At 30.3% G+C, this 25,397-nt stretch overlaps 2 protein-coding genes across 2 annotated transcripts; one reads left to right on the top strand and one right to left on the bottom strand.

The window, feature by feature from the left end:
* Nucleotides 1-1,017: 1,017 nt before the first annotated feature.
* On the bottom strand, nt 1,018-2,449 carry LOC137805894 (auxin-responsive protein IAA33). The gene is made up of 2 exons (XM_068605781.1): nt 1,644-2,449; nt 1,018-1,316 (listed from the first exon to the last, which is right to left on the bottom strand). The coding sequence occupies exons 1-2, from the start codon at nt 2,063-2,065 to the stop codon at nt 1,232-1,234; spliced, it is 507 nt and encodes a 168-aa protein (XP_068461882.1). The 5' UTR covers nt 2,066-2,449; the 3' UTR covers nt 1,018-1,231.
* A 13,588-nt stretch (nt 2,450-16,037) lies between these two features.
* On the top strand, nt 16,038-18,774 carry LOC137807331 (probable small nuclear ribonucleoprotein F). The gene is made up of 5 exons (XM_068607935.1): nt 16,038-16,176; nt 16,387-16,474; nt 16,615-16,652; nt 16,776-16,840; nt 18,495-18,774. The coding sequence occupies exons 1-5, from the start codon at nt 16,171-16,173 to the stop codon at nt 18,562-18,564; spliced, it is 267 nt and encodes an 88-aa protein (XP_068464036.1). The 5' UTR covers nt 16,038-16,170; the 3' UTR covers nt 18,565-18,774.
* Nucleotides 18,775-25,397: the final 6,623 nt, after the last annotated feature.

The following is a 25,397-nucleotide window of genomic DNA, read 5'->3' as shown; positions in this document are numbered from 1 at the left end:
ATCCTTTGTGACTGCAATTAACAATATAGCAAAAGTGATTATTGAATATCCATAAATTTAATTGACACCTACTCTTATATACTTGTAATAATATCCTACAAAATGTGAAAAATGACAAGTCTTAATCGAGTGTTTAGACAAATAAAATGTCCAAACATCATTATTCCCACATAAAGTATTGACAAAAAAGCTCATGTATATACATATATGTTTATTAGAGAAAGAGGTAAACAAGATATAATGAAAAACATTCCTCAATTCTTGCTTAGAAAAACATTTTTTAACTAACGACCTAATTTTTCATAAAGAATAAATTAAGATATTTAATACCAAATGAGTGTAAACTCATAAAGTGTTTGAATATCAATTTTGAAATTTTTTAAATAGAGAATAGACAGATGAGATTTAACACTGATAATGAGAATAAACTTATACAAAAGATGATGATAACACATTTAATATTTTTGAGACTTTTTATTATATATTACTTAACTTTGTTATATGAAACTTTTTATTCATACTTAGATTTTTAACAATGTGAAATATCATAGAATATTGTCGAAATAATATATATATATATATATATATATATATATATATATATTTTTTTCGAAACACATGTTAAATGAATAAATGTTAAATGAAAAGTGTCAAATTAAATTTAGTGTTGATTATGAACAACCTAAAATCACGATTGATTTAAACTTTGTTTACCATTTTTTTTTCGTTTGTAAACTTGTTTTGAAAAATATCATATTTGGGTTTTAAAACGAAAAATAAGGTAAAATTTTAATTCAAATATAAACAAGTCTTAGTTAATTAACTTGTACATTAGGTTGAAAATGTTAATTATACTAAATTTTACACACAGATATGAATCTTGTAAATGGAAATTAACGCTTATGCTAAACAAATTAAAATTGTTTTATAAAAACCTACATTTATGTAACCGTCCACCGACTGTGGAACCAAATTCTATTTTCCTCAGTACTGAACGAAGAGTACTTGTAGTGAATAATACGTGAATTGGTAACCGGGGATTTTATTCGTACAAGCACACAGATTTTACATGTACTTCCAATTGAACTAATTAGCTAGTAACCAGCATTTCTTGCTAACATTATCACACGTTCCTCATCTTGAAACACATTTTCTTCTCAAACTCCAATTTATTTCATCAGTTTCTACATGCTCAAAACATCTCCCAATACACCATAGTTGCAGGTTATCATCACTTAGCTGCTCTCGTTGTACCTTTTCTTGAGTTGCCCTTGGTTGGAATTATACGAATTCTCTTTGCCACACGTACAAAATCCCTAATTAATAATATATACAAAATAAGTCACTGCATGTATATCAGAAATAATTATAAGAAAGGATGATTTTATATACTTTTGTGCTGTTTTCCAGCAATCTGCATAATTTTGATTGTAAATATCTCAGAAAAGTGAGATAAAATTACAATTCAAACATGATCTAAAAAAGTGTAAAAAGAAATGTTCGTTTTCCTATGTGGCCTGCATAGTATTAATAACGATGAAAGGTGTTAGTAAATGAGAAACATAAAAGCTCATAACTAAGGAAGAGAAGTAAGTACTAGAGTAGCAATATTAATAATTATTGAACGTTGGAACGGTGCTTACTTCCAGCTAAGGTCACCGGCTAGAAGAAGATCGTTTTCCATGTCTTCATAGGCAATAAGGTGGCCAGGAATGGCATTGGAAAGGTCAAGATCATCACTGTCTCCGGCGTCTTCCACAAACATTTGGCGTAGGGCTTTGGCCAGGCTTTGGTAGCTACCATGGTTATGGAGGCTGATGCGCTGGCAGATGGAACGACCCTCTAGCACAACTGTCACAGCGGGAACCACAGTGGAGACAAGATCATCGTCCTCAAGCCCAGGGAAGCCTTGGAACTTGTTGTTAGAATTGGTGATGGTGGTGGTGGTGGTGTTACCAACATAGGAAGCCAAAGAAGAGGAAGTTGAAGGTGCACCCGTGATCTGTCTTCTCTCTTGCCATCTCTGTTTCAACAAGTCTTGTCTTTGGGGGTCAAAACTGTTCATTGGATCAAAAACTGATTTTCTTCGGTTGAGAACAAAAAAAAGGATAACGTTTATGAAATCAAAAGGATCTACTTCTGCATATTATTTGTATACTGAAGAAGACTACAAATGGTGGGGTGTTAATGCAGCATGGGAGGGAGAAATGAAGGCCTTAAAATCTAGAGTAAGTTGAATGGGGTTTGGTAAAAGTTCAGATCATAAAGAGGAGGTGATAAAATCTGAGAGCTTGTGGGGTTCCTGGGGCACTATCTTTGATGGTGCATGTATTTGATTAAGTGTTGTTGAAAAATGAAATACACATAGAGATCCAAGAGAGAGAGAGAGCACAAATGTCGGGAGAGGTCAGATAGGTGTCTAGAACCCACCCCAGCCTCGTGGCTTCGTTTTCCCTTTTCAAGACCATTTATTGGAGTCCCCTAACTCTTAATTTCTTCCTGTCAAAATATCTCACTCACTTTTCATCTCTCTGTTCCTTAACTTCACTCTATGTCTCTATCTTCCACCACCACATTTCTCGCTTTTCATTTTCCCACTTGATTAAATATTTCTTTTTTCTTTACTTTCACAAGTCAGGAGAGAGAACTAAGTTAGGCAAACCAGTGGTAGGAAAATAGGAAAAGTACAAGATTGAAAAAAGGGTGGGGATGTTTGCTTGTGATTGCAAAAGATGGTGTTACCATAGATTATTTCATTTCAACTATATTTTATTGTATACATTTGAGGAGTACTAAAATATTAGAGTGTTGCATATGTTTATGGTAGATCTTGTTGTCAATAATGCAATTTTTATGGGGATGGCCACAAACAATTAATTTTATGGGTCGACAAAAAGCAAACTTAGCTATGCACACGAGATTACCCTAAAGAAAGGTTAAAAAAAACAATCTTGAAAGTTGCAGTGTGCATGAGCAGTGGAGACGACCGCGCTGCGGTCGCCGAAAGGTTTGCTACATTGAAGAACCCAAGTTTTGAGTTTAATTTGCTCCGTCACTGAAACCTTTTGGAACAGAACTAGAATCAGTAGATAATCACTTTCAATGCATATATGTAGCACGAAAAAGTACTATATATAATTCACTTTTAGTTACAGAACTTGTCACCCTATTACTTCATTAAATACCTCCACTTATATAACTCTTTACCAACTAAAATCTAACTTTTACATTCATATAATCATAAAATAATATTGTTGTACACTGTGTTATGTAATTAATTATAATTATTTAATTGAAATTGCAATATATTGCATTATTGGTGTCATTATTTTTTTTCCAAAAGCCAGTTTCTGCTTAACTGGTTCACAATGTGAGCATGGCTTGATGAGAACACAGTTGGATTTAAAACTGAAAACGGACAGGACCAAGTTCCAAGGATAAGTATGATTTTGTTGACCTTAATTACATTTAAGTGTTAAAATGAAAAGTCTGATTTCATTGACTATTATTTTAGCAAAACACAAGCTGGAAGGAAGACTTGCCTTCATTCAAACTTCAACGTTAAGCATATAGCTAGCAAAGTTTGGCATGGATTTATGAAAACAATTCGCTGAATAGCTGCAATTCAGCATAAAATCTCATCTCTTTTTATTCTTTTAATTATTTTAGGTTGCATGGTTAACTCACTGGCTCTCACATGTAGCATGCCCCAATGAAAGAGAAAACATGAAACAGTAATCATCTCTGTAATGCAAGGATTATATTGATATTTTCCACATCCTAGTAGGCATTCAAAATTTGTTGCCGGGTGACACGGTTTACGTAGATCACAATGGCACCAAAGACACAAAGGAGCCCAAGTTTCGATTTTCAGGTGACAATTGGCTTTATCAACAACGCAAGCAACCTCTTGTGCTGCAACTTGGGATCATAAATTCCTAACTTTGGGATTCTATGCTAAGCGGAGTTTATGTCATTTGTGTCTGCAGAGACACTAGAATGGTTGCATTATTAATATTAGGGTTGTGTAAGACCCAACACATTGGGAATACAGTTTGTAAAAACATTTTTTTATTGCAATTTTACATTGCACAGGAAGAGTTCTTGTGCAGGATTTTATATACAATTCTATCTTATGAGTTGAACACTGCTACAAATTCAGCTAAGAATATTCAGGCCAAATATAAAATTTAATAAAGAATAGAAAAGAAATTAAAGTTCACACACACACAAACATAGTCAAACATACATTTAACAAGCTACTCATGTCAGTGTCATATATACAAAATGAAGATAATGAATATAGAATGTTAAATCTTATTTTAATGGTTAAATTAAAAAAATATATGTAGAGTTAATATGTAATTTCCTTATCCATTCATAGTATAAAATACATTTTTCCTTAAAAAATATAAACTATGCATTTTTAATTATTTGTACATCTAAAATAGGTTTTTATAGGACAAATTAAAAGTGTTAGTATGAAAAATTATTTTATATATAGTTAATGGAAAAATATTTCATTTCATCTTCGAAATTTTTTATAAAATATAAATTTAATCAATCTAAATGTTAATTTTTTGTATTTTTATTAATTAGATATATATGTGCAAAATTTTATATAATTTTAAAAATATTTGAAAATTTATGAAATCACACTAGCATAAAATTAAATCTTTATGACATTTTTAATAACTTTTTTTTATCAGCAATAAAAAAATATTATAGGTGTTTCAACTCGCATTCAAGAGAAAAAAATGTATGTATGCTATTTAAGTTCAACACATAGTGACCAAGAGTTGGATTGTATTCATATTAAAAAAATCACCCAACTATGCAAAAAGTCATTCATATTTGAGTTAAATATGTTTGACCTCCTAAGTACTTATAGTATGGAAACTATTTAAATGAGTCCTTGTTAATTTTTTTATGTGGCAAATGGATTTTCAGTATGGAGTATAATGTTTTGTTTTGTTTTTTCTGATCGGTAATGATTAAATATAAATTAAAAGGGACACTTCAGGAGTGTTCCAACCCTTATATAAGATCATAGCTCACACACATAACAGAGTCACCAAGACCAACATATTTCAACGCGTATAATGGAGTATATAATGTTAGATATTTCATGTTCACTCATCGCTGACGTGATTGTTATAATATTATAATATAGTCTATGCTGAAAATTCAGTTGTTATATAAAAAAACACTGGTAATGATCTATTCCAATAGTTTCCTTACCAGGAGGTCGAAAGTTTGGACTAGGGACAAAAATAAATTAATTTTCAAGTTTCTCTAATCATAACCCGATACAACAATGCAAAAAACTTTGCTACAATCCATATGGATAAGTTAAACTCTACCATTAACAATGACTTTGCAAATGATATTTCTTTCATATTTGAAACCTCAACCACTTGTGTTGAGAATATCTAAAAGGTTGTGAAAATCAAAACCATATGAAGCCACCCAGTGAAACAACCTCACAGGCATTGATGAATAATTTAAGATGTTGTGTATATGTTCTTAGCAAAGTTGAAGCCCTACCAATATGCAAAAAACACTTTGAATCTGGGTTTGAAAGCCTGATACATTTAGCTTAACAGTTGAATGTATGTGATAGAACTTAAGCATAAATCAAAATAAGAAAAGAGAGTCTTTGGAAATTTGGATGTTATCCATGCCCACGTTTTTACCTGTACCATCATGAAGATTTGTTGTCCATCTAGAATGTTATTGTTAAAGATGATATTATTTCTCATTGTCCATATGTTCCAAACTATGGAAATCCATATAATTTTTAAAATATTGTTTCTCTCTTTATTAAACCTCACAAAATCAAATCCACATTATGTATTGTTATAAATCTTAACCAACTAGCAACCATATCCCATATTTTCATAGCTTCCATTACATGTAAGAAATAAATGGTATGTTTATTCAATCATCCTATCACACATAACACAATTTAACCTTTGAGGTTGAATGTTTCTACGTAATAAGTTATGCATTGTTGCAATTTTATCTTGAACACTCGCTAGCCGAAAACTATGGTTGATGGTAAGGCTCTAGACTTCCATAGTTTGATATAAAATTATTTTCCTCTCCTATTTGGTTGTGTGAAATTAACATGTACACAAATTTAATTATGTTCTATCTCGAATCATCTCTTCTCCACAACCATTCATATGTTTTATCACAATGGAATTGTATACCCCTTATATGACTTAACATTTCTTTAACTATAATTTTTTCCCAAACAAACCAAGGTCTCCTCCAAATGATCCTCCATTGCCACTAACCCTCATCCCAAACGCCTAATTGTCCTATGAGAAATCCCTTTTGGTTTGATTTGGCGTACAATCTAGGGAATCTATCCTTCAAGGCAACCTGCCATGCTCAAATGTCTTCCCATTTTGAGAATTAGATATTCTTTTAATATCTCTCCACCATAGAGATTCATGTTTACTCATCTTATCCTCAATCATATCTCTCCATATTTTATATATGGACCTAATTATATCAACCCACAGTCCCTTGTCATCCCTGCCCAACCTCAAAGGTCATTTTGCTAATAAAGTTGTGTTGAACTGACTAAAGTCTTTAATACCTAAACCCCCTTCATTTTTGCTTTTGCATATTGTTTCACTGCTTACCTATGCAATTTTCCTCCCTTCATGGCCTCATTCCCCTTGTATTAATATCTTTTTTTTCATTTTAAATTCTCTAGTTGGGTTGCCATTAACAATAACATATACACATGTTGATTCTAAGCAGTTTCTAATCAATTCCTTTATAATGATCATTGTCCAATAATCATTATTATTTGATATATTTAACAATACTTTACTGTAAAATCTTGGTTTTGTTGTTAGTCACACTTTCAACAATGATTTATCACAAAATTGTCATTACATGTGTTCTAAAACCACATCAGAATATCATTTTCTAATTTCTTTTCACACTTTCTATAATTTCACTACAATAAAATCATTAAATAAAAATTATTTTTAGAGACAAAATAATTAGCTACTATTTGACTAAATTAGAGACCATTCTATAGACTAAAAAAATGATTGGTATCTAAAGTAGATTCTATTATTAATAAAAACTTATAAAATATTTCTAAATTGCTATCTAACCATTAGATGTCAAGGTCTTAGTTACTTACTACTTTATATTCTAAATTAGTCTTTTAGAGACTAATTTAGAATCTAAAATTTTAGTAGTCAAAAACCTTGGTAGCTAATTTAGATATCAATTTAGATACCATTTTATGAATTTTTATTAATAATAGAAACCACTTTATATATAAATAATTTTTTTAGTTTCTAAAATAATATTTAATTTAGTCAATATAGTGACTAATTATTTCGGTCTCTAAATTTGATTGTTATTTGATGATGATTTTCTTTTAGTATTTTCTCTCCTTTTTCCATTTATTATTAATTTATAACCTGTAAAATATTGTATAAACTCACAAGGATTCAACTCATGTATTTTAATCTCATTGTTTTTTTATTTTTGTATTGTAATTAATTGATTTAATAATATTCATTTGAGTTGTATTTTTATAAACAACCGAGAGGATGTAAATGTAACTACTATACAATATAATTATTATAACAACTGTGTGAACTTTGAAATTGATATGGGAGTTAAATATGTTATAAATTATAATTGACTAATACACCAATACACTAACGATTATTTATGAACTTATGTTAGCTTATATGTAAATATGTTTCAATTCTTTAATAGCATACAAATTTTAGACTCAAACATTAAACTATTTTTTAATATATTTAGTTATATTTATAGTTAATTACATAGTGATTATTGGTTCTATATTGATGACTTTGGATTTTACATATTGATTATTGATTCTAGATAACTTTGGATTTTAAATATTGATTATTGATTCAAGATGACTTTGGATTTTAATTATGCAAAGTATATGTGGATTCAAAAATGTTGTTGAACTATTTCTTTGAAATTGTGAATCTGATGTTTGGTGTGGAAAATAAATCCTAATTAATTAAGGTATGATTAATTTGTTTAATATATAATTAAATGCAAGTTACCGTGATAATAAAAAAAACAAACACAAAAAAGTTGCACATGTGAGAGGACAAATTTTAATATAATTACTTTGACATGTAACTTTCAATAGTTATTCTAATTATAACTATCATTAAAAACTGACCAAAAATTAACCAAAAAAAAAAAAAACTAGAATACATTATAGTGTCTTACATTCTCAGTCATACCAAATTCTCTTTCTTTTAATGACCTCATTAATATGGTTTTATCACTATTATTGAATGACTATTAACATTTATTAGAAGCCTCTATATCAATTAATTGATACACATAATATAGAATTTAAAACATTTAATTATTTTTTACTAAATAACATCGTTATAAAACATGTGTCTAATTCATTTAATTGACCTGGTTAAGTGAGCATAATATTTTTTTATATTTCTCACAAGCTATTGTATTGAATATGTTGATTTTGTTTGTTTCAATTTAAATTTATTATTTGTTCATCTTAATTGACAAAGTTGGAAATTAGTTTTTGTGTTCTTTATTAAATAAATTATACTATTTTTAAAAAATAATGTAAGATAAATCTTTTAATATAATTTTCCATAAAAGTCAAATAGATAATCATTCATTTTGATTCTGTGATTGAAAAGTAACTGTGATACATTTTCAATAAATTGAAGTTAACTTGTTTCACAAAGTAATATACTTTGATAAAGTTCTATTTCAAGAGAAAGGAATGCCACAAGGATTAGTTAATAATTGGGCCTGGATAGATCCGTCTAGAACTGTTTCCAATAAAGGCAGTTTATTCCTGCACCCCTACATTTTTCTTCCTGCACCCCATAAGGTTGCACAAAGACAAAATTATCTCTAAATAAAACTCTACATTTACTTTTTTGCATTCCAGATTATAAAACCGGTAAATTTTCAGATTGGGCTTCCGTTTAAATTTCAGATTAGTGCGTTCGGTAATCTCTCGGATTGGTGCTTTTGATAGTACATGAACGATAGTGTTAATCCAAAATTAAAAAATGTAGAAGATCCATAATTGAAAAAATCATTCCAGATCAACCAATTCGTAATAGAAATTAGGCTTCTGGTTTCAACAATCCAAAAATCAATAATTTATGCAAATTTTGCTTCTGGAACACCCCTCTCATCTGGAAAGCAACATGATTCACTTTCAGATTGATGAATCTGTAGCACACTCCCAAATCCCGAATTCAAATAACAGGTGAATGTCAGTTTCGGGATTTACAAAATTGTGGGGGTGCAGGAAGAAACTGCCTCCAATAAATTATCTGCAAATCTTTTGGGTTTTAAAGATATCATAGTAAGGATACTATTATTCTCACGCTCCGTTTTTATGTCCATACCCTGACCTTTTTATTTGTTTGACAAAAATATCCTTGACTTTGTTGTGTACAATGACGAAATTGAAATTTGTTTCTGTTGTGTTATGAATGGTATTTGGAGTGTAAAAGTGTAACACGAAATCATGCTTCCATTTTGTTATTTTTTTATACAAAACAAAAATTTGTTCAGTCCAATTAGTAACAAGTAGAAAAGAAACAAAGAAAAGCATAATTAAAGGTCAGAATGGACTTGTGGACTACGTACGCCGAACCAAAACATAAAGGTATCACAGATGTTAGACACCTCTATACCTTCCATGCATCTTCATATTTTTCTTAATTCTAATACTATCCTTATGAGTATGGTGAAGAATGTAATATTTTCTTTTTCATTTTCAAGTAGCGGTGATTGCTTGTGGTGATTGGTGGTAAATGTTGGAATAAGCTAAATAGAAGAGTGTATAAATAGGTGTGCATTTATGTTCATTGGTGTACATCATATAACACACAGTTTCTCTAATAAAGGTTTTTCAGTTTTCAATTCCAACTATCATTTAATTCCCAACAGAGTGGTATCTAGAGCATAGGGAGGGGACTTGTGTGGTTTCCTGCCAATGAGGGTAAGACTGTTGCTGGAACTTTGAGCAGAGGAGGATCTGCTGTTTTGCAAGCCAAGAATTGAAGGTTGACTGTTGTAGGTGATAGCTGTCATGGCTGCATTTGGTGTGGTTCCAGGGAGTCTTCCAGTGTTTGATGGGAAAGATTATGATGATTGGATTGTGAAGATGGAAGCCATTATTGATTTTCAAGAATTAGAAGAAGCTGTCAAGATTGGGTTTCAAGATTCAACCAAGCTTGAAACAGAGGAGCAGAAGAAAAGGTCTGAGAAGCAGTCAAAAGAAAATAAAAAGATTGATTGCAAGGCACGGATATTACTGCATCAGTGTGTCTCAGCTGCCATTTTCCAGAAAATCTCAAAAGCTGAATCTGCCAAGCATATTTGGGACATACTGGAACAGACCTATGGAAATACTGGTAGGGTTAAGAAGGTGAGGTTGCAATCACTCAGAAGACAATTTGAATTGTTGTCCATGATTGATCAAGAATCAGTGTGTGATTACTTTGGTAAAATCCAAGCAATTGCAAATTCCATGCGAGGCTGTGATGAACAGCTTCCTGATTCAAAGGTGGTTGAGAAGATTCTTAGAACTTTGACTCCTGCTTTTGATCACATTGTTGTGGCAATTGAAGAATCCAAGGATCTTGATGAAATGACAGTAGAAGAACTCCAGAATTCTCTTGAAGCACATGAGCAGCGGTTACTTTCAAGAAAAGGTAAAGAAAAGGTGGTAGAGCAAGTTTTCCAGGCTCAAACTGCTGGCAGAGGCAGAGGAAGAAGTGGCTGGAAAAAGAAAGGAAGAGGAAGAGGAGGTCAATCAAGTGATTGGCCTGCTTCAAGCAATCAGAACCAGAGTCAAAATAGTGTGCAGAAGCAGAAATTGGCTATTGGTAGAGGGAGTCAAGATCATGGATCCAAGAAATTCCATGATAAAAGAAAACTGCAGTGTTATAATTGTGGAAAGTATGGTCATTTTGCAGCTGAATGTTGGGGAGCTGATAACAGTAACAACACTGGAAAATTTTCCAAGAAAGATGAAGCACATCTAGCTCAAGAAGATGAAGATTCTGAGTTAGATCAAGTATTATTGATGGCCACTACAAATCAAGATGAAGATGCTCCAAGTTGGTACTTAGACACAGGCTGTTCCAATCATATGACTGGAAACAGGGAGTGGATTATTGATTTTGATTCTAATGTCAAAAACAGTGTGAGATTTGCAGATAATAGTATGATCTTTGTTGAAGGAATTGGCAAGGTCAGATTCACTTGTAAAGATGGAAGAGTTGGTTGTATGAATGATGTCCTATATGTGCCATCAAAGAAGAATAATCTTCTCAGCTTAGGCCAACTACTGGAAAAGGGATTCAAAATGTCAATGGAGCAGAATTCTATCAAGATCTATGATCAGAAATCAAGGTTAGTTCTTAAGGCACCTTTGTCTAAAAATAGGACTTTTAAGACTAATCTTAATACATCAACTGCACAATGCTTGTCTTCAATTGGGAATAAGGAGGAAACAAATCTGGTGTGGCACTACAGATTTGGCCATTTGAATTTCAAGAGTTTGAACCAACTGAGCAGTAAACAAATGGTCACAGGGTTGCCACCAATCAACCTATCTCATAAGACTTGTGAAGGTTGCCTATTTGGGAAGCAATCAAGAAAGAATTTCAAGAACTCTGTACTGCAAAGAGCAAAGAAGCCTTTGGAGGTTGTATACTCAGATGTATGTGGCCCTCTTGATAGCAATTCACTTGGAGGTAATAGGTATTTTCTTACTTTTGTGGATGAATTCACCAAAAAAATCTGGATCTACCTATTAAAGGAGAAAGGTGAGGTGTTTGGAAGATTTGTAAAATTTTGTGCTAAGGTTGAAAGGCAATCAGGCTATGCCTTAACCATTTTCAGAACTGATGGAGGTGGAGAATTCAATTCCAAAGAGATGGAAGAATTTTGTGCTGCAAAAGGAATTGAACATGAAGTTACAGCTCCTTACACTCCACAACATAATGGAATTGTAGAGAGAAGAAATAGAACTTTGCTTGATATGGCAAGGTGCATGCTCAAAGGCAAAGGGCTGCCTCATAGCTTTTGGGGAGAGGCTGTCACCACTGCAGCCTATATTCTCAATAGGTGTCCTACAAAAAAATTGGAGGCAGCTGTACCAGAAACAGTTTGGTCTGGACTTAAACCAACTGTTAGTCATTTGAAAATTTTTGGTTCCTTGTGCTATAAGCATATTCCAGATGAGAAGAGGAAGAAGTTGGAAGATAAGAGTGAAGCTCTTATCTTAATTGGATATCCTCCAATAGGTGCTTACAGGTTGTTCAACCCAGTAAACCAGCAAATTCTCATCAGCAGAGATGTTGTTGTAGATGAGAATGCATCCTGGAATTGGAGTAAATCTGTAAAACAGATTCATTGTTTTTTAGAAGATAGTGGACAACAACAAGATGAAGAACATGAAAATACTGTTGAGCCAGAATCTAGAAGATCACAAAGGCAAAGATTTCCTTCTTCCAGATTAACAGGTTATGAAGTTTACAGTGATAATTTGATCACTGATGAAGGAGAGTTGGTTCACTTAGCATTTGTGGCAGACATTGAGCCAATCACTTGGAAGGAAGCAATAGTTGATAGAAAGTGGAAGAATGCAATGATTGAAGAGCGGGACTCACTGGAGAGAAATGAAACCTGGGAATTAGTGGTTTTGCCAAAGGGAAAAAGACCAATTGATGTCAAATGGGTTTTCAAGATAAAACTCAAGTCTGATGGCAGCATAGCCAAGCATAAAGCAAGATTAGTTGCTAAGGGTTTTCTGCAGAAACATGGAATAGACTACACTGAAGTCTATGCACCAGTGGCCAGATTGGAAACCATTAGATTGGTGATTGTTGTGGCCAGTTCTAGAAACTGGAAAATCTATCAAATGGATGTTAAATCTGCATTCTTGAATGGAATTTTAGAAGAAGAGGTTTATGTGACTCAGCCACCAGGTTTTGAAGCAAAGGATGCCAACCACAAAGTGTTCAAACTTAAGAAAGCACTTTATGGACTCAAACAAGCTCCTAGAGTGTGGAATAAACTGATAGATTCGTTTTTGCTCAAGCTAGGCTTCACAAAGTGTTCAGTAGAATATGAAGTGTATGTAAGAGAGTCACAAAGTCAAAGCTTAATCTATGTATGTCTATATGTGGATGATTTGTTAATCACAGGGAGCTCAATGACAGAGATTGAGCAATTCAAAAATAGATTGAAGGCTGTTTTTGAAATGACAAATTTGGGAATGCTTAGCTATTTTTTGGGAATGGAATTTGTATACACAGATCAAGGTATTATCCTGCATCAAAGGAAGTACATTAATGAAGTGCTCAACAGATTCAATATGAATCAATGCAATGGAGCTAGGGTGCCTACTGCTGGAAATTTGAAACTGACAAAAGCCTTGGAGGAGATTGCAGTAGATAGTACTTTGTTTAAATAGATTGTTGGAAGTTTGAGGTTCATCTGCAACAGCAGGCCTGACATAAGCTATGCAGTTGGACTAATAAGCAGATTCATGTGTAATCCAAGAGTCTCTCATATGGCAGCAGCAAAGCACATATTTAGGTATCTTAAGGAGACAACAGGGTATGGCTTACTGTTTCCAGTAAGCTTGAATGAATCTGAAGACTGTTTGGAGGCTTGGAGTGATTCAGACTGGTGTGGTGATAAAGTGGGAAGGAAGAGCACCAATGGATATTTTTTCAAATATCTGAAAGCACCAATTTCTTGGTGTTCTAAGAAGCAAACTATAGTTGCTCTCTCATCTTGTGAGGCAGAGTACATAGTAGAGGCAGCTTGTCAATGTGTTTGGCTTAAATCTGTGCTTAATGATTTGAAGCTGGATCATGTCAAGCCTGTGCAACTTTGTGTGGACAACCAATCAGCCATCAACCTTGCAAAGAATCCAATCTCACATGGGAGGAGTAAACACATAGAGACCAAGTTCCATTTCTTAAGGGAACAAGTTGGAAAAGGAAAGTTAGAAGTGAAGCATTGCAACACCAAGGAGCAAGTGGCTGATATTTTCACCAAACCACTTAGACTAGACAGATTTGAAGAACTAAGAGAGTGGTTAGGAGTTAGAAGTGTTGCAGAATTTAGCTTAAGGAAGAGTGTTGGAATAAGCTAAATAGAAGAGTGTATAAATAGGTGTGCATTTATGTTCATTAGTGTACATCATATAACACACAGTTTCTCTAATAAAGGTTTTTCAGTTTTCAATTCCAACTATCATTTAATTCCCAACAGTAAACGTTAGTAGATAAGATAAGTTTTGTGGTGTTTTTACTGATGGTGGTTGTGTTCTCGTTACTTGTTTTTTTTTCATTTTTTGAAAGCCACAAAATCCATAAGAAATCAACAATGTATAAAAATGGAGTACAAAACTTAAAAAAAATATTCTCATTGGAGATACAATGAATCTTCTCGTCAACTCTCGTTTAAATGATGGAACTGGTTTCTCAAATGTTGTGGTAGGAGAAAAATGGAATTGTTGCGGTTGGAAATGAGGTATGCAGCTGAAATTAAGGATGAGGTGCGAGGGTACAATTGAAGTTATTTAAAATGGTGACGTTATGTTTCCTCTACGGTTATTTAAAAGTTTTAAAAATGATAACACTGACTTTTAACAAAAATAAAAAGGTGCAAGAAAGATGTATGGAGGTGAATGGAGAATTTGTCTTCTTCTACCTCCATATCTTATTCTTGCACCTCCATAGAATAAACAAAATGATAATTTTACCTTTCTTTTCATCTTCTCCATTAAGAACCTATCTTCCCATTCTTAACCTCACTTCCAATGTCACCGCAACAACTCTCCACCTCCGTACTTTCTCTTTGTACTTTCATACTTTTTTTTTTAATTTCAATAATATTCTTATGAGTATCGTGGAGCGTGTGATGCATTCTTATTTTTCAAGAGGTGGTGATTGATTGTGGTGACTGATGGTGAACGTTGGTGGTTGAAATAAGTTTTGTGGTGTTTTTACTAGTGGTTCTTGTGTTCCTTTTTTTCATTTTTTTGGAAACCACAAAACAAAACAAAAAATAAAATAACTCAATGAAGTACAAAACTAAAAAAAAAAAATATTTTCGCAATGGAACGTCAAGTACAACGAATTCTTCTGTTAAGTATCTCACACTCAATTTAAATGACAAAACTACTATCTCAAAAGTTACAACTAGAAAATAATAAAAGTGTATGGATGCGAATTACTTATTTAAATAAGTGATATTATGCTTCATTTAAAGTTATTTAAATTTTTAAAAATTAAAACTATTTTTTCACAATTAATATGAATTGAAGGGAGAAGGTAAGGTGTGGGAGAATTTGCCTTAATGTTATTTATTTTAGGTTTCCATTTTGAGAGCCCAATGAAAACTTGATTTGTCCATTTGAAGGAGGCCCATTTCTCCAGCTGTAGGCATAGTAATGGTGGCCAAATAAGAGAAAAGGAAAAAACATGTTTGATGAAGAAGACGAGAGTGACTCTGAGATGGAGGGAAAAAAAAGGGTTAACAGAAGGTGGAGAAAAAGGTAAAATAGGAAATGCAAAGAAGAAGATTATTAGAGTTTGTTGTGTGTTTGAGATAGGTGAGAATTCTATATTATTTCAGTAAAAAATTATATATATATATATATATGTATATATATATATATATATAATCCATTATAAATTTATTTATATACTTTTTAGAAAAAGCATTATTAAGATGATTAAATTTATTTGGATGAAAAAAAAACTTCTTTTACACAAAAAAGTGTGAATGAACTGTAAAAAGCTGTTCAAAAATAATTATTAAGTTATAAATTTATAGATTCAAGAAAAAAACAACTTTTTTTTATTATCACAAACATAAAACTTATTTTACAAACACAAATCTTAAAATTTAAGTTCTACATGCTCTAATATGAGAAAAAAAATTGGCAATAACAAACTAAGCCCAGTGGGCTGTTCAAAAAGGCCTAAATCCCAATTTCCTTTTATTTCGATGGCTCGGGTTACAAAACCCTAATTACCAGTTTCTACCCTTGTAGCTTCACAGTACCAGGTTTCAGCGATTGCGATCTTGTAGAGCACAGCATAACGTTCTACTATGGCTGTGAGTGCCTTCTTTTTCCTCCCATTCTCGCTCATCATCTTCCATGCATTTCATTCACATAACCCACATCTCCATAACTGAGCGATTTCAATTTTCCCTGTGCTTCTGGCACTAGCCAATGTTGTTTGGGTATAAAAGATCCCAGCGTGCGATTGATTGTGCCTTATTTTCTAAGTTTTTTAAGTTTCTTTTTTACCTCGTGTTTTGCAGACTATACCAGTTAATCCCAAGCCTTTCTTGAATAATTTGACCGGGAAGCCTGTAATTGTGAAACTCAAGTGGGGAATGGAGTACAAGGGTATGATGCTTTGCTATGGATAATTTTCTCTATTGTTATTTCATTACTAAACTTTTCGTTTCAGTGTTTATTCCTAAGGTAGTCAAATACTGCATGGATTTCATTTTGTTTATCATGTCTTCACTGTGTTTTATTTTCAGGGTATCTGGTTTCTGTTGATTCGTATATGAACTTGCAGGTATATATTCTACTTAAATTCTGAGGTGTTTGTTCCCGTATAATAATTATATTTTAAGCTTCTTGGCTTAGTTGATATATAAATATTTTTTATATTTTTTATTATCTGTGGATTTCTCCGTAGCTGGCAAACACTGAGGAGTACATTGAGGGACAGTTTACTGGAAATTTGGGAGAAATTTTAATCAGGTAAATTCCTTATAAACTATTGTTCATGTTTAGTGCTTTTTATGTTTTGCTAATACATATTGGTGTTCAAATCTCATCCATGCTTTTTAAACCGCTAATGCTGTGTTTGAGAAACCCTTCAACTGAACTTAACGCACATTTTTCAATCCATTGAGAAACCACTTTTTGTTAGTTCAAATTAGTTTTAGGTTTTCCATTTAGCTACCCCAATTAAATTTTTAGTGCATATAGTTAACAAAAAGGACTAAAGAAGTGATGTCCTTTCATTACTACTAAAGATGCTTGAAGGCTTTATGTTGTGTAGGTTCTAGATTAGTTTCATATATTTAACTAAATAATCAAGCTCAGGTTTGTATAAACAATTATTTTCATATATTTAGGTGGCATAGAAAATGAACTAGTAACTAAAGGAGCAATTCTTTAAAGAAAATATGCAGAACAAATAGATCCAACGGTAAAAAATATTCAAGAGATATTGTGCTATTTGAAGAATGTTCGTTTAAAATATTATTAGGGGAAACAAAAACTTCTAGAAAATGAATCCATTCTATTCAATAAATATTGCTTTTCAATCGGATTGGGTTGGAGTTGAGTTTGATATTCTATTTGAACGGCTTCAAACATGTTGTAGTTCGTTTTTGTGTTCAGATTGAATGGCTATACATGTAAAACATTTATTCCAACTGAATTAGAAACACCCCTTGCTGACACAAATAAATTCTCATCATGGATTTCACTGTGTTTTGAAATTGTTCTTAATTTTGGGAACTAGACTTCTCTTACTCTCCACTGTAACATTTTTGTAGCTTGACGATAACGTGATATATGGTGTTTGAATTATGTTGCTTAAGCGGACAAAGGTGATATGAACCTAGACGCTTTTACTTTATCAAAAGTAAAAGCTACTTTATGTTACTCCATCAAAATATCGTTGCCAATGTTGTCATCCTTGTCCTGTATTTGTATCCTGTTGCATATTAATTTTTTGGCTTGATTAATTTTAAGTATCTCATAAATTTTGGTATTTTCAATTGAGTTGCTGTTCCAAACTTTCGTTTTATTTTCAATTGAACAAGTTGTCCAAAATAATTTTTATGTTTGTGCTACTCGTTCGATTTTGTGGTAAACTGAATGGCTTAACTATTACTTTCGTTTTCCGTCCCCAACTCAACGATCAAGTTGTTTATTCCCTTTATATCCTCCTTCAACTGGCCGGTCAATTCACTCTTGGAAAACTTGTTCTTGGAGTGGAAAGAAGCAAATTGACTGGTAAGTTGGAGGAGATTGGAGAGAAAAGGTGTAGTTGATTGATGAGTTTGAAACGGGAAGACGGAAGCAGTGAGGCCATCCATTCAAATAGTAGGGTACTTAGATAAGAATAAAAAATATTTTGAACAATAAAATGATTTTTTTTAATAGTGACTCGTTTAAAAATACCAAAATTTACGAAGAAGTTAAAATTTAATTTAGCCTAATTTATTTTAAGAAAAAACAGCTACAATCTTGGTGTTTTTTGAACAGGATCAACATAACAGTGTTCCACAGAAAAGTACATATATGCATTTCCTTAATTGAGCCCACTTGGTCACTCTATGCTTCTTTGAGTATGTCATTCTTAGTACATTGGCTGATTTATTTCATTGTTTGTTTCTAGATGTAACAATGTTCTTTACCTCCGAGGAGTTCCAGAGGATGAAGAAATCGAAGATGCCGCTGAGGACTAGATTGATAGAAATTACTAATTGTGATGACGAACAGAACTTCTACTCTTTACCTGCTTTTGTCTTTCGATGTATGTTTTTGTAGTTATATGTAGAGATTTGAATCAATGATGCCCTCGGGAATATTAGGGTTTCTGTGTGCAAGTTGTTCACAATCCTTCAGGTGATTCTGCATAAATATGTTACTGCATCATGTGTTTTCATACTATTCAATATCATGAAAATGACCAATTTATTCTTATTTACAATATGGACCCTGCATTAACGGAAGTTTTTACATAATACACTACCAGGCACACCTATATGACACAGAACACAACAAATAAAGAAGGTTAAAAAAGAAAGTGAGTTATAAAATTTATGTTGGTCAAATCAAGAATTCTTCACACTGAAAGAGTGACATGTGTTCCAAATATTTAATAGAATGTGACTCATTGTAGAAGTGTTTATTAACAGGAAAAATTAATGAGAACTGAAAATATTGATTTACAAAATCATAAGAACGGACACTAAACTGATAAAAAAAATTAAAAATCGGATTTTGTTATTTTTGAATTACACCAGATTCGATTTAAGAAACTGACTCCATTTAAATTCAATTTTTATATTTATGACTTAAATAAATTTTAGATGAACATTCTTTGTTAAGTATGAGAAATTCTTTCTTAAAATTGTGTTCATATAAATTAACTATTTTTGTTTAAGTTTAATATTAAATTTCTATCATTATTAGTAATAACATGACATATCATCATTAAATAATGCAAAAGCATATTGTTTGTTATAATAAAAAAAATATTGAAATATAAAAAAAAATTAAATATTTTAAAGATTAATACTACTCAATTCGAACAAAAATTAGTGGGTAACTAGTAAAATTTTTCCAATATAACTTGAAAGTTTATTTATATTCATAAAGGAGAGTGAATGAGAAGAGATGTGAAAGTTTTCTTTTTCATTCTTTACATAAATAACAGATTTGTGCTGATCAATGTAATGATTCTTACATTTTGTCCAAATATATTTGTGCAAGCATTTTATTATAATATACAATGTACAAAATTAAATATATATAAATTTATTTAATAATTTTAAAAATATTAATTATATTATTAATAATAACACATAATTATAAATAATAAAAATAATGAAAATAAAATTATAATATCAACAAAACATATATAGTTATATAAAATAACAAATGTATATAATAATAAATATAATTTTCATAAATTTTAATAAATTTATCATAAAAATATTTTCTACTATATTTATAATTTTTTATTGAAAAATACAAGTAATTATAGATATTATATATTAAAAAAAATTAATTAATTCAAACTCACACAGAAAAAAAATTATATCATAATTCACTATTCAAATATTTTCTAATAACAAAAATAAATTTGTAAACTTATATTTTATATTTTTAAAATAATTTATAAATTCTCTCTCAACTATCATGTCATTCACAAATTTCAATAAAATCATCTTAATAATTCAATTTATCATTCTTCAATCCAAACAATCTCACACATCATCTCTAATCCTCACAAATTCATTCTCTCCCCTCCTCAATCTAAACATAACATTAAAGAAAAATCTTATAGTGAAACTTAAACCCTTTATTTTTGGTCTATTGACAAAAAAAAAAAAATCTCTTCATCATAGTTTTTTTTTATGCATTCCTCCAATTAAGCTTACAAAAATCTTTGTATTTTTTTATTAGAGGTATTGCTAGATTGGTTTTGATTAAAAAGATCTCCGATGAAATGTTAAATCAATTTATAGTTTGACTTGTTGTGTTTTCTCTATTAAAAATTCAGCCTACTCTAATAATTCGAGTTTTAACAACCCCTTTGATAAAGCATCTTTCACTGTATACTTGTTGAAATTTATGTTTGGACATTTTCTGCTTTCGTATGAAATTTGAATTTTCATTCTTCTATTAAGAAGTATGAAGGAAAGAAATCAGAATATTCTTATTTGTGTGGATTGAAAATAATTACGACTAAAGAAATTTAGCTTTATCACTTGGTTCAAAAGAACACAAATTTATATTTAAAGTGATCAATACTGGGTTGACAATTAGTTTTATTTTATATATCTGCAATGAAGCATGAATATATATATATTAAGTTAAATGCCATGTATCTTAGTGATTATAAAATTACCTTCTAAATGTAAAAGTCATAATGTATATTTGGAATTGTTAATTTGCAAATTTTAATTTTAATATTTATAGTTTAAATTGATAAAAAAAAATAGAAAGTCTATAAATGTTCATTATATATTTTATTTAGAATTTCATTTACTAAAATTTAGATTTTATAATTCTTTAAGTAAAAAGAATATTATGACTACTCTATTTGTGTTATATTATATTTGTAAGGAAAAGTAACTTTATGAACCGATTAAAGTAAAGCAAATCAATCTATACTAAGAGTAATTTCTTTCCTTCCTCTTTTAAGCAATTTGTTAAGAAGAAATGTTGTTAGTTTAATGTTTGATCTTGAAAACTTATTTGGATAGATTCGAGATTCTGAAAGTGTTAGAAAAAAGTTTTGATAGTAGGCACAATTCAATCTAGGTAAAAAGTATTAATAATTAATTTTGTTTAACACTTTAGTATGAGTTTATTAAAATGTTGGGTGTGCATGTGTTTTGATAAAAAAAGTTAATAATTATTTTTGTTTTTCATGATTTTTCTAAGGTTGTTCTCGTGTTGAGTATCAAACAAGTGATGTATTGTCACTCAATCAATATTCAAACGGTATGCAATTATCGCATTCACACTAGCCATTGCTCAAGCGACAAAAAGATACTCAAGCAAAGAGTTGTGTAGTTCAAACAATAGTTTGTAGGTTGAACGAATGAGAGATTAAGACAAAACTCTCTCCTTTAGAAGCATGTCACTTAAACGAGATTAAGGTGGTGTACTAGGACCCTTAAGCAATGATTGGTTGCTCAAGCGCTTGTAATGAGGTGGCTGAAAGTTATGGAACTTGTTGATATGTGTACATCACTCAAGTAACATTATAACGCTCAAGTGACATGTGATCACTCAAACGATAATGTTTGATTCTAGTACTAGTGGTAGAAAAGAGATATTGTTCAAGCAGGATGAACTCACTCGAGCAACGTGTTACTATTTACAATAGATGTTGTTGTTACATATAAATTACAATGATGTTAGATATATAGATTATAGACATGATATTGATTGATGATAATGAAGAAGAGAGATCATTATGAGGTATGTATATATAAGATGAGATTTTTGGCTTGCACAAAAAGGAATAGGATAAGAGGTCAAAGTGATATCATTTTTTTGTTGTCTTATATCCTCCACATGTATGGAGATAGTCCTAATTTAAAAAAGGAATATCTAATTAGTTTTTCATAATTGAAAATGATGTGTGACTTCTTGATATTTTTTCAAAGAGTAATACAAAAAATAAATTAAATTATTATTCAACAAATTTAAATTTTAGATTTTTTTAAAGGATGAGATCAATTCATAAGTATCTTTTATATTTTTTATTTATATAAATAAGTGAAATAAATATTCAAAATGTATAGTAACATCTTTATGATATGTTGGGGCTACATGGGTAGAATTAGTCTGACAAGTAGCCTATGTGACAAGTGACATTTGTGGTGGAGTTTTAAACATGTAAGTTCATTAAGTACATGAAATATTTTGGGGTCACTAGTGATTTGATTGTGTAGACAAATTAGAAGTTGAAGGAGGTCCATATATCAAGCATGAATAAGTAGGCGTATCAATTGTCATATTCAGAAACATGTGTTAGTTATTAATAGAGCATACTTAATATGTATGTGTCTTTCATAAGATAACTTATGACACTTACAATATATGTTGTGGTGAATATTTTAATTTAAATTATTTTATTCTTATTTTAATACTATATGTAAAAATTATTTTAAGAAATGAAAGATTAAAAATTGTATAAAAATAATATATATTTTGATATTAATAATAGTATGTATTGTTATTGCCTATTAGCTATGTCTAGTTTACCATGTTTAGTATTCAAAGTTGGGAGTTCTTTCTTTTATATGTACTCTAGTTATCTAATGATGTAAATGATATGTATTTATATAATTTTTTTCTATATTTTGCAGTAAATGTTTTATAAATATATTGTAGGTTTTGCATTAAATAAATAAAAACGTTAAAAGCTAGTACTTGCTTTCTATTTTTCTTAAAATAAGTTTCTTAACAATATTCATATTGTGCTAATTAAATTGATTTACAAGCTTCTTTTTATATGATTGTTTTGAATCCAGTTTGTACAATTCTTTTAACAGTACAACGGTTTCCATGAATAATATTCATCATCATTTATGTGACAAAGTTATTTTGAGACAAACATGTTATTACTCGCTGTTTTATGTGAAAGAAGAAAATTAGAAATGTATGTGAGTTCATAATAAATAAGATAGATGTTTAAAAAAAGTATTACGTATTGGGAATTAATCTATCTAAATCTGCATAAAAACAATTAAAATTGGTACGTCATGTTTGGTAATTCTGGTGTAATTTGCCTTTTATGAAAAAATATCAAGAACTAACATAAAAAGGGGCGAAGAATATTTTAGCAAAAACACCCTATAAATTATGGTTAGGTGAAGATTAAGACCAATAACAACTTCCTAATAAGGACTTTCACGTGTGAACAAAAAGAAGCCTTAAAAAATAAAGGAATAACCCACATTTTGTGTTGTGTGGATGAACTTTTAGGCATGAGAACTCAAGTGCTACTTTGATTGTGTTGGGTGGCCTCATGCTTCATGCTCCACAAAATTTTCTAGCAACTTCCATAGCTTTTCAAACATTGCTGTCATGTCATGTTATCTCTCACTGTTAATTAATGTTATTTTAAACTTTAAAAATAATAATTAAATAAAAAACTTACTATAACACTTAAAAAGAGATGAAATGTAATAGTTATTATTATTTTAACTAAATAATTTATTGTCTTTATTCAGAAAAGGTTTATATGTAAATCTGCAATACTAAAAAAAATACAACAAACTAAGAACCAAAACTAATATAAAAATATTTTTAATATGTTTTAAATACGTTTTTATAGTTTTGTAACTAATGACATAAGACACGTTATTCTATTTTTTCACTGTAATGGTGCATTGTTGTCATGTCTTCTCTATACATTTAAGATTACTGTATTTATTCTCTTGAAGCACAAATACTAACACGTACACAGTCATACAATATAAATACGAAGATACGTATAATTTTTAAAATGTAAAATACGAAAATACATATCTATATATTATATAATTATAAATTATATAGATTGACAATAAAAATTTATGTGCACAAGTATATTTTAAGTTTTTTTAAGCAGGAAAATATTTTTTATAGTTAGTTCAAAATGATTTGTTTCTTATTTTATAATCATACTAAAAATTCATATAATAAGTTTGAGTTTTTAAAAAATTAATGTGTTTTTTCTTTTTAAAATTGTGTTAGAATTATGTTAGAATTGTCAAAAATTCAATAAATATTTTTTGAATTAGATACTTCACCAATACATATCCTACGAATGTTTTTTGATCCGATACATATATCTAACACGAACATATGATTTACGAGAAATATACGAGTTCTCATATGTTTCTTCTATACAATATTAACAGAGAAAAACTTTAGCATTGATGGATAGAAGCATTTACGAGAATAAGAGTTGAAATTTTTTATCATATTGTTGGACTAAATTAAATATGGTTGATTGCCTTTGTTCCACTGCATCAACTGCCCAGTAACTGCCATCATTATAGGTGAGGAAGCTAACAGGCCAAGATTGTTTCTTCACCATTTTAGTTGCTTTGTTACAGTGATTTGGTGAGTATATTCACCAATTTTGTTTAGGATTAAATTTTTATGAAAAAGCATAATTGATATTTTAAATAAAGCTTTTTCTTTCAATCACTTTTTAGATTCATAAACTTAAATTTGAAATGTTAGTTGAAAATTAAAATTTAGTGTCTTTGAAGTTTTAGACAGGACATTAGGTGTGTGAAGCCTATTTATGATGAACTGCAGCATTAAATGAAAATGAAGAATTAAGTGAACTACAAGCATTGACAATATGAAAAGGGTTATTTGTAGACCAATAACAAATACCAACAACCTGATTTGGTTCAAACATAATTGAATACTTAAATACACTAGAGGTTCAGTTTCTATCATGTTACCTAATACAATTTATTAAAAGAAAGAATTCGTGTCGACAAAGAAATTAATTAAGAAATATTTTTAGTAAAATAAAATTTAAATATGTTTTTAATTCCTAATATAGAACTCTATATTTTTCGTTATCGTGAATGTAAAATATAAGTTTTACTGAATATAAATTTGAAATAAATAAATAAATCACAAAAAGTATGTAAATAGAATATGGTTGTTAATTCTTTATTTCATTATAATTTTGTCTTATTAGTAAAGTTTCTCTAAAGTCTCATTAAGTTGAGAAGTTAATTAAGATATTTTATTGTGTTGTCAGTATAATATCTAAGCAGATAATAAGGTGAACATTAAATATTAATTCAATTAACTGTTTCATTTCGTATTACAAATTGTATCTCTTTCTTTTCTTCTGTTAATGTTTTGTAAGGAGAAATTATAGGATATCTTTAGATAAGGGAGGTTAATTATAGCATTTACTCTTTATGATTTTATTAGATGAGTGAAGGATATAATCATAACTTTTCAAATAGTGATAAAATAATGTATTATATATTTTCTGAATTTGGTGTAGATGATAATACAATTACAACACTAAAGC

Source organism: Phaseolus vulgaris, chromosome 3 (assembly GCF_000499845.2).
Source record: "Phaseolus vulgaris cultivar G19833 chromosome 3, P. vulgaris v2.0, whole genome shotgun sequence".
NCBI classification, from domain to species: Eukaryota; Viridiplantae; Streptophyta; class Magnoliopsida; order Fabales; family Fabaceae; genus Phaseolus; species Phaseolus vulgaris.
This window is presented reverse-complemented; position numbering and strand designations above follow the sequence as displayed.